The sequence below is a fragment of the Podarcis vaucheri genome, assembly GCF_965113315.1.
Source record: "Podarcis vaucheri genome assembly, chromosome: 4".
NCBI classification, from domain to species: domain Eukaryota; kingdom Metazoa; phylum Chordata; class Lepidosauria; order Squamata; family Lacertidae; genus Podarcis; species Podarcis vaucheri.
Window position 1 is genome coordinate 61,771,387 of NC_138762.1, and position 12,602 is coordinate 61,783,988.

The following is a 12,602-nucleotide window of genomic DNA, read 5'->3' on the forward strand; positions in this document are numbered from 1 at the left end:
AGCTAACACAAATGTTGTGTGTGTGTGTGTGTGTGTGTTATTTGAGGCCTTTTATATTTTCCAGTTGACATTTGTGGAAGCCTGATAAAAAATTCACTTTGCATATATCGAAGGACAAATGTATTGTTGCAAATACTAGGTGAAAATGTTGGCGATTTTGATACAAGTTTCCAGAAACATCCTTACTTGGTTCCTAGTTCTTGACTGAGGTACATCACTGAACAGCAAATGCTTTGCTTAACTTTTTGGAAAGTATCCTGCCCTACAGTTATTTATTGGGTTTTCCTATAATTTTAGGGAAATGTTTTGTGAGTATCCAAATATTATGAACCTATTTAGGTGTATAATAGCATATATTTATATTCAAGGGTGTCTTCGTAGGTCCTTTGTAGCTTGACAGTTTGACTACCACAGTCTCCTAGCTTTCACATTGAACTGCTCCTAAATGTAGCCATTTTCTGTGTAATTTAATTTCCTTGCTGTCTTGATTTAAGAGACAAATAAGTTTAGATAGGAAGGTATAGCATTTAGCAATCTGTTTCCAGATACAACATGCTGTTTCTTATTGGGGGGGGGGTCGTGGTTCTAGTGAAGTTTTTACTGTGATTTTTGAAATTCAGCTCTCTATCATTTCATATACTATATTACAAGATGCTTTTAAAATCCCCTCCACCAAATTCCTAGGGTTTAAAGCACCCTATGTTGTATTGCAAGGACTGCATTTCAGGAATCACAATATTGAGGTGTTGCTGTAAATTGGAAATACCATGTGTGGGGTTTGCTAGCTCCACAACCTCATTTCAGTCGCCCTGCACAATTTCAGTGGTGAGTGTCTCATGGAGACTTCTGCATGATGTAGAATGCTGGAAATCAGGATTCTAAACTGCATGGGGAGCCCACATGGGTAGAAGTAGGCTCTGTGCTTCATACAGTTGCCCTCAAACATGTGGAGGGAAAGGGGTTTTGCAAAGCACAGCAGCCATGATGCAGTGGCCACGTAAGCCCTGAATAGGACTTGCGTGGCCACTAGATCATGGATCCTGGGTTTTGTAAAGCCAACTTATTTAAATAAGTAAATAATACACTTACAAAACTCTCTTTTCTTTTAAGAGGATGGACAGCTTTTTGTGTGGGGGGACAATTCCGAAGGACAAATTGGTTTGGCTGATGAAGCTAATGCATATGTTCCTCATCAAGTGGATGTTGGTAAACCCGTTTCCTGGATCTCTTGTGGATACTACCACTCCGCCTTAATAACACGTAAGTGTGGAAATCTGGAGTGATGCAGAGGTATGGTGTACTTTCAATCATTAAATCCGATTATGCCCGTTACAGTAGTGTGGGATTAGATTACCTGAGTTGGGATTCTGTTTTTGCTTGGATATATGCTACTAATTTGGTGGTGGTCAGACTCTTATAAAGTATTGATCATGAACCTATTAATCTCTGCAAAAGTGGTTTGGGCTTATTATTTGGGGAAAACATAATCCTTAACATACAGATAGCTGAGATAAATAAACTGACAGATTCTGTACATAGAAGGTATGGATTTTGAGCATTAACTACTGTAGTGGGGAAATGGAAATGGAATTTATTGACTGTTGGAATAAGATCTGTAGTCATATAAAGCTGGTAATGAATTTATTTCTGTAATCTGATCTTTCTGCAATTTGTGCAGAGTTGTTGCAATATAGTTTGATGATGATGATGATGATGATGAATAAACTAATCTAGTGATGGACCTGTAAACTAAAAATAAAGTGGTGGTGTGTTTAAGTTTAAATACAACCCTGTCTTATGTTGTTGTTGTTTAGTCGTTTAGTCGTGTCCGACTCTTCGTGACCCCATGGACCAGAGCACGCATTTGTCATAAAGGAGATACGCAAATAAATGCCTCTTTTGTCCTAGCCTTAGTCTCAGTCTTGCTGCTATGTTGCTTTCTTACAGGAGATGGAGAACTTTATACTTTTGGGGAGCCTGAGAATGGAAAACTGGGTATTTCAAAAGAGCAACTGAAAAACTACAAGGTCCCACAACTTGTTTCTGGAATTTCTGGTAGGGCCAATAAGGTTGCCTGTGGAGGAGGACACACAGTAGTGCTTGCAGGTATACTAGCTTCTTGCTCCTTAAATTGTGGGCTTGTGTTTCAATCCCCACAATCCTAAACTGCTGAATCCACACATTTAAATGGTCCACCTACATATGACTTAGCATATTGGATGCTGTATGTCAAAGATGGTGGAGACGATTATAAAATAGCTGCTTATTTTCTGTGGAAATAATTTAGCAAAATTAATTCACAAGGTGTCAGTGGCAAATGGATGTAGTGATGGAAATTGTAGAGCAAAACTAAGTAAAGAAAGGTTATTTAAAAGTGATGGAAGAAGGGGCAGAATTGGCTAAGAAAAGGGACAATGTGAAGCATCTGTCTAGAGGCAGGTCCACACCATACATTTAATGCACTTTCAACACATATTTAAAGCACCTGAGTTTCCCCCAAAGGTTCTTGGGAACTGTGGTTTTCCCCACACAGAAGTTCCCAGCATCCTTAACAAAGTATAGTTCCCAGGATTCCTTGGGGGAAGTCATGGGCATTAAATGTACATATTATGTGATTTAAATGTATGGTGTGGATCTGCATATGATCAGTGGTCCTCTTATATGATGTAGGGTTTTAGTGCTCGGTTTACACCATTTGCATGTATGCACAGAACTAGAACTAGTAACTAATTTAGCTGTCAGTCTGGTGGTCATTTTACATAACCAAAGCAGAGACAGTGAAAAGACAACAACACTCAGGTCTTTGACATGCTACTACTTAGGCTGAATCCTATGTGTTCTGGTTGATTCCTATTACTGACAACTAGGCTGAGATGTTAGTGAGACTAGACCCTTCATAAGCGAATAGGGGTAAAAGTGTTTACTGTTCTAAATAACATCTAACCCTCTTACTGAGGCTTTTAAAGAGGTGTGGTTTTATTTTGTTTCCTTGTTTTTTTGCTTCTGTATCTTCCAGCAGAGGGAGCTTTAAGATTTTATTTAGTATAATATTTTGGGTTATGTAATATGATATTCTTACAATGATATTTATGGGTTTAAATATATTGGTTATTCTCATTTTAAAAAATCTCTCATTACTTTTATTTTTAAGTACAAGGCCTGGTGTACACATCACATTGAACTATAGGCTAAAACAAAATGTGGTTTAGTGTGAACACATTGCATGTTGGTTCATGCTGCTCGGTTCCAGTGGTGCTCCACCTTCACTCCTGCTGTTGTGCAGTAGACATATGAAATGTTGTTTCCCCCAAACCACAAGCAGAAAATGAAGAGCAATTCTTCGTTACTACTCAACTACTCATTGATGGTTGGAAGAGACATACCTGTGTTCAGATGACATGACAAGTCACATTCTTCGGCATGCCAGGAATTGGGGAGGAACAGCATGGGAACTTTTGAGCAGTGTGCACTAGGAAACTTGGAGGATGGAAGACTATGGATAGAATATTAATCCCATGTATGTTTTTCAGAGGGGAAGGTCTACACATTTGGCCTTGGCCAATATGGGCAGCTTGGACATGGTACATTTATTTTTGAAATTTCTGAACCAAAGATAGTGGATTGTTTGAGAAAGCATAAAATCTGTAACATTGCCAGTGGGGAAAATCATACAGCTTTAGTAACAGGTATGTATGCGGTTAGCTATGAAATGTATTTGCAATGCTATTGGTGTATTTTTGTGCATAATACAAATTTTTCCTATTTTTAAATCTGCCAGGTCACAAAGAGATACGTAAAACTTTTCCTGTGAAACATTTAAAATAAATTTTTCTCAAATTAAGACTCAGAACAGCTGAAAGGGACCCTCTGGGGCTACGGGCAAGTTATATAAACAGAAACTCCAGGGGAGTACCATTGAAGAAAGGAATTCTTCTATTGTTTGAATCAGTTGTTCCTGCTGAAGGGGCATTTCTGAGTTTAACGGAGCCTTAAGCAACAGGGGGACTTGGAAGAATATGTGTTTGTATTTGTTTGCGGTTCAGGAAAGCGTGGTAAGAGTGTCCTTTTGGTGGAATGGGGGAAGGATATGACTATGAGATTTTAAAAGTTACCAAATATTAAATATGTATAAATGGAGGTGACAAGACCCTGGTGGTCTTAAATGTATTTCATAGTAATTCTTATCTATATGTAGTTTATTAAACAAAACAAAAAGCCATGCAACATGTACAGCACAGTCCTATACTTGCCTCCTCAAAATGGATCTCAGTAAATTCAATGGGGTATACTCTCTGGTGTGAGTATTGCAGTGACATTTGCTTGGTTCATCTTCAGTGGCCAAACCATGGGCTGAGCGTTGGGTTCTGCTTGAGGTTTGTGTGTTCTTTCCTCCACAATGTCTCCTTCACATGCTCTGACATACTCCCTGGTGCAGGCAAGCCATAATTGGTAATTAAGTCTGAACTGGACAAACTGTGGTATGCCTACAAATTAGAATGGGAATCCATGGGTTCATGATGCATATGTGTGATTTAACCCAATCTTATGATTTTAATGGAAATTGCGAACCAGGCAAGAATATCAGTGGCAGCTGCTGAAGTGATTAGACAGGCTTAATGGGAAGCACTTTTTTTCAGAAGAGTGCAAAATCTGGCTTGTAGTACTCAGTTACCAATAGTGAATATACATCTTAATTTAATGAAGTCATCAAGATCACTGAAAAAAATCTCCACACTGTGCAATAAATATATTCACCAGATGTGTTTTCCTGTTCGTATGCTAATTTTATTTTAGCATAATTAATGTAATTCAGAAGATACATGACCCTTCTGCTAATGATGCTAGCGGTTTTTCTGCTGCAAATCTATTTTCTGATCAGCTTGCCTTCTCTAGTTTAATCAGCTCGTATGTACTTCCTATAGATTTGGCTCAGTAACTGTCCATTTTTCATGGCCTTAATGGTCCTAGTGGTTGATGAAGATTTAATATTGAAGGGTTAATACCTGCGTTGTAAATAGATGTTCGGGTTTTTAAGGTAAACTTGAGGAAGCGGGGTAATCCTGAAGGCTAGAATACAATATCTACTCTTGATACTTTGAGCACTAACTCCTTATTTTTACTGGTTCAATGGTTCCATTAGGAAGCAATTGACATGGAAAACTTGAGAATGTCAGCATTCCAAAACATTCAATTGTAATAATATTATGAACATCATTTTCATAGCTGTATGTTTTACATTAGCCAGATTAACTTTTTTGTTGTCGTTTTCCTTCCTCTAGCGGAAAAACCTATGTTACAGGTTGAAATACTTATTTCAGAATTTTTGCTCTTGGAAAGAAAGTCATTCTCCTTTCTAATTAGTTGTTGTGGCTTCACCCACTGCTTTTTACACACTGCTGCATTACATGTTAGTAAACATGCTTCTTTCTCCACATTTAGAGAATGGCCTTATGTACACCTTTGGAGATGGACGGCATGGCAAATTAGGGCTTGGGGAAGAAAATTACACAAATCAGTTTTTTCCTACGCTGTGTTCCAATTTTTTGGGGTTTGCTATACAGTCGGTAAGGCCTCATTTTTTCTTCATGCTCTGAAATACTAATTCAGTATATCTCATGTTGTACTTAAAGGTACCATATTTAGAGGTCATCCATATATTTATACCATGCTATATTTTTTAATTGTAGATAAGCACTGGATACATTTGTATTTCTTGGTATGTTTTTTTTTTAAATAATTGATTTACTTTTTCTGTTTAGATAGAAAAATAGATTTGTATGAGGTGTTTCTTTGTGATCAAAGCCAGTGCTGCACTGTGTGCACTGTAAACTACTTGAAGAAATGAACATCTTTAAGGAAATTTCTTAGATTCTACAGCAGATTCTTAGATTTCCGTATAGCAGTTGCGATATAAACCTTGCTACTTAATGGATTTTTTCACATCAAGGCTACGCCCAGCCTGTCGCTATTTTGCCAAAATAATCATATTAGGGTGAGGTATCAAAATAAGTTTGCCAAAAAGGCATACTGTTTCTATCCCTTCCGCAATTGCTTCACAGACAGAGTGAGAGTGAGTGAGTTAAGTCTCCCTGAGACAATCACTTAGAAAAAGAGCACCACCAAATGGTAACCTCACACCAGTATCTCATTTCTTTCCATTTAGAGTCTCATATTTGTCACGTTGACCTTGCTCAAAATACTATGATTTGGAAATGATGCATAACATGTGTTGAGGGACCGTAATGGTGAAAGTTCTGAAGATTGTACCAAATCATTAGGAGTGTACTTTCTGCTTAGGTTTCCCCTTCCTATGTACCTGCAAAGTTTACAGCCTCCATTAATCCCTGCATTGACTTTGTACTGTAGGTCTCCTGTGGTGGTTGTCACATGCTAGTTTTTGCCACACCGAGGCCTAAAGAACTGGGTGAAAGTCATGTGTCAGACCAAAAGGAACACCACTTGTCTGCTGTGGTCTCTGAAGTGGGTGGAGATGCATTAGTAATAGATACCTTCCATCGGACGTTATCGGCACGCTTGCGGCGGAGAGCAAAGGTATATTTTAAACTGTTTCTACTGAGCTTCAAAAAACGTCAAAAGACAACATGATCACACCTAGTTGCTATGCCACAAATCACCATCGGGGGCAGTGCAGGCTCTATATGCCAAAGGCCAAGAGATTCACTAGGAAACACTTGGAGGAGAACTGCTTGACTTTCAATATTAAAATCTCCAGGCAGCTCTACAATAAAGTACTGAGATCCAAGATGGTAAATCCTCCCTAAGTTTTTTTTTTTTATTTGAAGAGTGCTATGAAAATATCTGCATTATAAGTAAATAAATAAATAGCACATCAAACTTCCATGCTGTAGTTGACTGGTAATTTATTGTGGTAATAATTCCTTTATTATGTCTTTCTTTAACTGAACAGTAGGTGCAGCCTCTAACTTGCATGATTGTAGTTTTACTTATACATGCAGTTTGAACTTACTATAGCCTTGGTATTTTCATCCGGCCTGAATCTGGCCAGGGAAGATCCAGCACACATTGTAGATGATTTCCTGACTTCAAGCATTACTGCACTGTAGGCAGATTCACAGCGCTCATTCTAGGGAAATGAAAAGCAAACACTGCCCTCAATCTACCCCTCATTGTATCACTGTCCTTTATTGGTTACCTTGAAGTGACTCAAAAGCTGCTATGCTTTCTTTTCACCCTTTCACAAGGACAAATCACCGGAACAGGTTAGCCGGCTGGTACGAACACTTCCTCCACTAGGAGAAGGTCCTTCAAAGCTTGCATCCTGTGCCATCAGCAACACTCTCCCCCTTGGTGTACTCAGATCAAACCACCTTGACTCAGAGGCAGCTGATGGAAGTCAAGGCACCCAATCTGCTTTGGATGGTGAAACAGGTAAACAATTTTTTTATCACCAGTTTCTGTTATGCTCCTATAAATCATTTGTGGGGGGTTTTGAGCATCAGGGGTCCTTAAAACTGCAATGCAGTTATCACTTAGAGTCTCACTTGCAGATTAAATAATCAGTTGTAATGTTGTTGTTGTTGTTGTTTAGTCGTTTAGTCGTGTCCGACTCTTCGTGACCCCATGGACCAGAGCACGCCAGGCACTCCTGTCTTCCACTGCCTCCCACAGTTTGGTCAGACTCATGTTTGTAGCTTCGAGAACACTGTCCAACCATCTCGTCCTCTGTCATCCCCTTCTCCTTGTGCCCTTTCCCAACATCAGGGTCTTTTCCAAGGAGTCTTCTCTTCTCATGAGGTGGCCAAAGTATTGGAGCCTCAGCGTCAAAATCTGTCCTTCCAGTGAGCATTCAGGGCTAATTTCCTTAAGAATGGATATGTTTGATCTTCTTGCAGTCCATGGGACTCTCAAGAGTCTCCTCCATCACCATAATTCAAAAGCATCAATTCTTCAGCAATCAGCCTTCTTTATGGTCCAGCTCTCACTTCCATACATTACTATTGGGAAAACCATGGCTTTAACTATACGGACCTTTGTTGGCAAGGTGATGTCTCTGCTTTTTAAGATGCTGTCTAGGTTTGCCATCGCCTTTCTCCCAAGGAGCAGGCATCTTTTAATTTCGTGACTGCTGTCACCATCTGCAGTGATCATGGAGCCCAAGAAAGTAAAATCTCTCTCTGCCTCCATTTCTTCCCCTTCTATTTGCCAGGAGGTGATGGGCCCAGTGGCCATGATCTTCGTTTTTTTGATGTTGAGCTTCAGACCATATTTTGCGCCCTCCTCTTTCACCCTCAATAAAAGGTTCTTTAATTCCTCCTCACTTTCTGCCGTCAAGGTTGTGTCATCTGCATATCTGAGGTTGTTGATATTTCTTCCGGCAATCTTAATTCCGGTTTGGGATTCATCCAGCCCAGCCTTTCGCATGATGAATTCTGCATATAAGTTAAATAAGCAGGGAGACAATATACAGCCTTGCCGTACTCCTTTCCCAATTTTGAACCAATCAGTTGTTCCATATCCAGTTCTAACTGTAGCTTCTTGTCCCACAGAGAGATTTCTCAGGAGACAGATGAGGTGATCAGGCACTCCCATTTCTTTAAGAACTTGCCATAGTTTGCTGTGGTCGACACAGTCAAAGGCTTTTGCATAGTGGATAAAGCAGAAGTAGATGTCTTTTTGGAACTCTCTAGCTTGCTCCATAATCCAGCGCATGTTTGCAATTTGGTCTCTGGTTCCTCTGCCCCTTCGAAATCCAGCTTGCACTTCTGGGAGTTCTCGGTCCACATACTGCTTAAGCCTGCCTCAGTTGTAATACTGAGCAACATAAAGACAGGACAAGTGCAATACATCTACATAACCTGGGCAGGGATATGTGATTGGAATTTTTTTCTTTGCACCATGGCCTCATTTGCCTGCCACTGAAAACTTAGCTTATAGTTTACTGTGAGCATGCCAATCTGAGTGTTCAGAAGAAACTACAATCCCAGGCTTAGCATTATGTCTGGACCAGAGACTGTAGTTTGCTTTGCTCCATACAAACCAAGATCTGTACTTAAGTTTTGCTTTTGACTTACGGATTGTGGTTTGTTTGAGCAAAACAAGCTGCTATATCTGCTTCAGACATAACATAAAGTCATGGTCTGTGGTTTTTTCCTCCCATGTGCTAGTAGGAAGGAGAAAAGTGGCCCAGACTGCATGTTCATGGTAAACCATTAACTATTGTTTAACCAGACACGTGAACTGGGCCATGAGAGATCTGTGAATGGGGTCTCTGTGCTTTTTTGCTTGCTTTTCTCAATTAAATAAGCCTCCCCACCTCCATATTTGCTGTCATTTGACCCATAGGGCAAGCAAAATATGCAGGCATCATTATGGGCAGAAAACACATTCTTCCTTTTATTGTATTTACTGAAACAAGATTACTCGTCCTGCCAGTTGGGACTGCCAGGAACCCTTCTGTTTCAGTTCTTTCTCGGTAATTAGAGGAGCATCCAGACTTCCTTTTCCTCAAATAAGTGCACACATGAATAACTGTATATCCTGTATTTTGTTTTAAAGGAGATAAGAAAGAGGGGGAAAATGATGCAGAAGAGAGCTCAACAGAAGATGATTCAGATGAAAATGAGGGTAGAACCCTTGGGAGCACCACAGATGTCTTGAATATGGTAATATTTATTTATTTATTTTGTCTCCACAGATCTCAGGGGGCTCACAACGTAAAAATACAATATAAAAGCACAAAATACATGATAAAAACACGGACAAAACATCCCACAAACCAACAACCCCCTCCCACAAACACATCTACTACTAGTGATTGTATTTATACTTTGGTTTGTGGCTGAGGTATAACTGTTTTCCTGTGGAGTGTCTGGTGGCAGTAGCAACAGCAGGAAGAGCACAGGAATATTTCCTGGGCCACTTCCATACTCCACAGTTACAACATAGAGAAAAAATGGTTTAATATGGACATAATGCTCAACTATGGTTTAGTGTTTCAGGAATGGGCCATGGGCTTGTGCAACACCTTCCTCCTCTTCTCCAGTATGACCATGAGGAGATCAAAAACATTCACATCTGTTTTCAGTTAATCGCAGTTTAACACTATGACCAGCCTATATATAAACTGATTAATTTTCACTATGGTTTATTAAAACGACTCAACTTCATGAAAACTGTTACAAAGTAGACCTGTTTTAGTAAACAGAAGTTAAGTCTAGCCACAGTTTAGCTTGGAAACTTAACACTAAACTGTGGTTTCTTAAAAACTGAATCAAGAACTTCCAGTCTCCTTGCAACTGCTGGAGAGGGAGGGTGTGGTGCACAAACCCAAGTCCACTTTGGTTTTACTGGGGACCTCTGTAGTGTAGTATTTAGGTAGCAAGAAAATTTGCATAGTTCTGGGTAAATGCTTTGCATTAGTTAGTTAAAAGGATCAGGTAGGAGGGGATGGAGAAGACCTCTGCCTGAGATCTTGGAGAGCTGGTACCCCTCACAGTAGACAGTAATGGGCTAGATAGGCAACTTGTTCTACCAGGCAGAAGACAGATTCTTACATTGCTATAATTCTGGTACTTTGGGCATCAGGCTGTTAGTCTGGAAGGTATGTTGAGATCTTCTGGTTAAAAAGCAGAGTTCATGAATGTGTATCTAATGCTATTTTGTTAGCTAGTTGCTGTTATTTACTACTCTCATTAAAATACTTTCCAGACCCACGTGATGAGAGTGAATCCCGTTGACCATTCCTTAGAGTTAGCACCAGTACAAAAACAGAAGGTACTGCCAATTTATATATGTATTTTATCTTTTTATTTATTTGTTTATTTTTTAAAAAAAAATATTTTATCTAAAATGTGGTTATCTTTCCTGTTGCTATAAAACATTAACTACAGTAACTCTACTGATTCTAGTTTTAAAAAACACCAAAACAGGTAAATTTTAAATATGCTTTAAAGAGTTGTCACACAAAATAATTTAATGCATCTTTTTTTTCCGGGAACGTATTAGGATAAGGGCAAATCTTTCCCCACACCAGGTTGCTTTTCTGCTTATTACTAGCGAAAGGTTTATATACATTGTTGTTATTTTTAAAATTATTTTGAGCAGTATACTTTTTCATCAGGGGCTTGCAATGGGAAAGCGGGCAGAAGAATCCTGCTGTGCAAGTGGAATTGTGCTTATGCTTCTCTGAATCTTGCCCATTTTCTTCTTCATCTTTTATGTTACCTTCATTTATGATCCGCTTCCATCCTGTCAAGCTGCTTATGTTCCCTTTTCATGTTCTGATTTATTTGCCTTTTGTCTTCCTCTCATTTTATTTGTAACACTCTCCTTTCTTTTGTTCCCCCTTTTCTTTCTTGCTTCCCATGCGGAGTAGAAGAAAAATAAAAATGGGAAACTGGATATTCATGGTAAGGGTGGGATGAAAGAGTCTGTTCCTCCTAGAGTTCAGAAGGTTCTGGAATTGGGTGGTGCATCTTCTCAGGTGGAACCTACACATTCAGAGTGTCTAGGAAAGGATCCCAATTTAGAAAAAAGTTTTTACGATGCTTTTGTGAGGAAAATTAAAGCTGGTAAAAAGTACTCAAAAAGTAAGTCTGCACAGGCCATTACTGATAGGGCAATGAAGCCTGACACTGACCAGACTATTAAAAAAGAATTTAAAGTAGCAAAAAAGGGAAAATTGGACCAAGTAAATTCAACCCCTCAGGAGCTGCCATTCAGCCATGCTAGTGATGGTATGATAGAAAAACACTATGTGGATTGCCAGGAAAATAAAGCAGAAGCTAAAGTAGTGAAATCTGATAAATATGGCAAAATATATGTGCAAGGTAAAGAAAACAATGAAAAACAGAGAGAGTTTAAACACAAGGAGATATTTATGAAGCAAACAGCAGTAACTGTGTCATCATCTTCAAGTGAGGAAACTAGTAATGAGTCAGCAAAATATGTTCTTCAGATAAACCAGTTTAATTATGGCAAAATAACAAAGAGAGAAATGGATGTAGAAAACAGAAATATAAATTGGGAGAAGGAGCAAAATAAAGAAAAGGAGTGTTTTGAAGATACCAGTAATCAAGCTCAGAGTGAAGAGAATGAAAATATAGATAGTTCAGATAAGGCTGCCAAGTTAGAAGAAGAGAATCTTGAAAGCAGGCAAGACAATGAAGAATGTGGAGTGGTTGTAGAAGAAGCTGAAAACGAAGAGGAGAAGCAAGATGGAAAAAATGACAGTGAAGTAGAATCTGAAGGAGAAGAAGGTGAAAATGAATCAAATAAAGAAGATGACCCCGTAGCCATCGACAGAGATGAAGAAGTTAAAATGCAGCCTAAAGCAGAAAATGTGGATAGGCCAGAGAATGAGGTGGAAGAAGGGAAAGTTGACACAGATTTTGAACTGCAAGAGGAAGAAGCAGAAGAAGAAGATATAGATGAGGCTGTAATGGAAGAAAAATATGAAAACATAGAGGAGGGTGAATTTGTAAAGGAGATTGAGGTGGTAGAGGAGGAGCAAGAGAAGAATGAATGGGTGGAAGAGGAGAAAGAAAAAGAGAGCAAGAGTGAAGAGAGGGAGAAGGAAGAAGAGACAAGGGAGGAAGAAGTGGGAGTAGGGGAAGAAGATG

The 12,602-nt window shown here is 39.2% G+C and overlaps 1 protein-coding gene across 2 annotated transcripts in view; it reads left to right on the forward strand.

Moving 5' to 3' along the window:
- The window catches only part of RPGR (retinitis pigmentosa GTPase regulator), a gene marked incomplete at its 5' end in the record, with an annotated part of 37,373 nt that overhangs the window by 6,554 nt on the left and 18,217 nt on the right, over positions 1-12,602 (forward strand). For both annotated transcript variants that reach the window (XM_082219946.1, XM_082219947.1), the window contains 8 exons: positions 1,111-1,260; positions 1,948-2,106; positions 3,531-3,686; positions 5,440-5,564; positions 6,367-6,552; positions 7,224-7,410; positions 9,538-9,644; positions 10,690-10,755. In XM_082219946.1, coding sequence (XP_082076072.1) covers positions 1,111-1,260; positions 1,948-2,106; positions 3,531-3,686; positions 5,440-5,564; positions 6,367-6,552; positions 7,224-7,410; positions 9,538-9,644; positions 10,690-10,755 — 1,136 coding nt within the window. The remainder of the gene's footprint in view (positions 1-1,110; positions 1,261-1,947; positions 2,107-3,530; positions 3,687-5,439; positions 5,565-6,366; positions 6,553-7,223; positions 7,411-9,537; positions 9,645-10,689; positions 10,756-12,602) is intronic.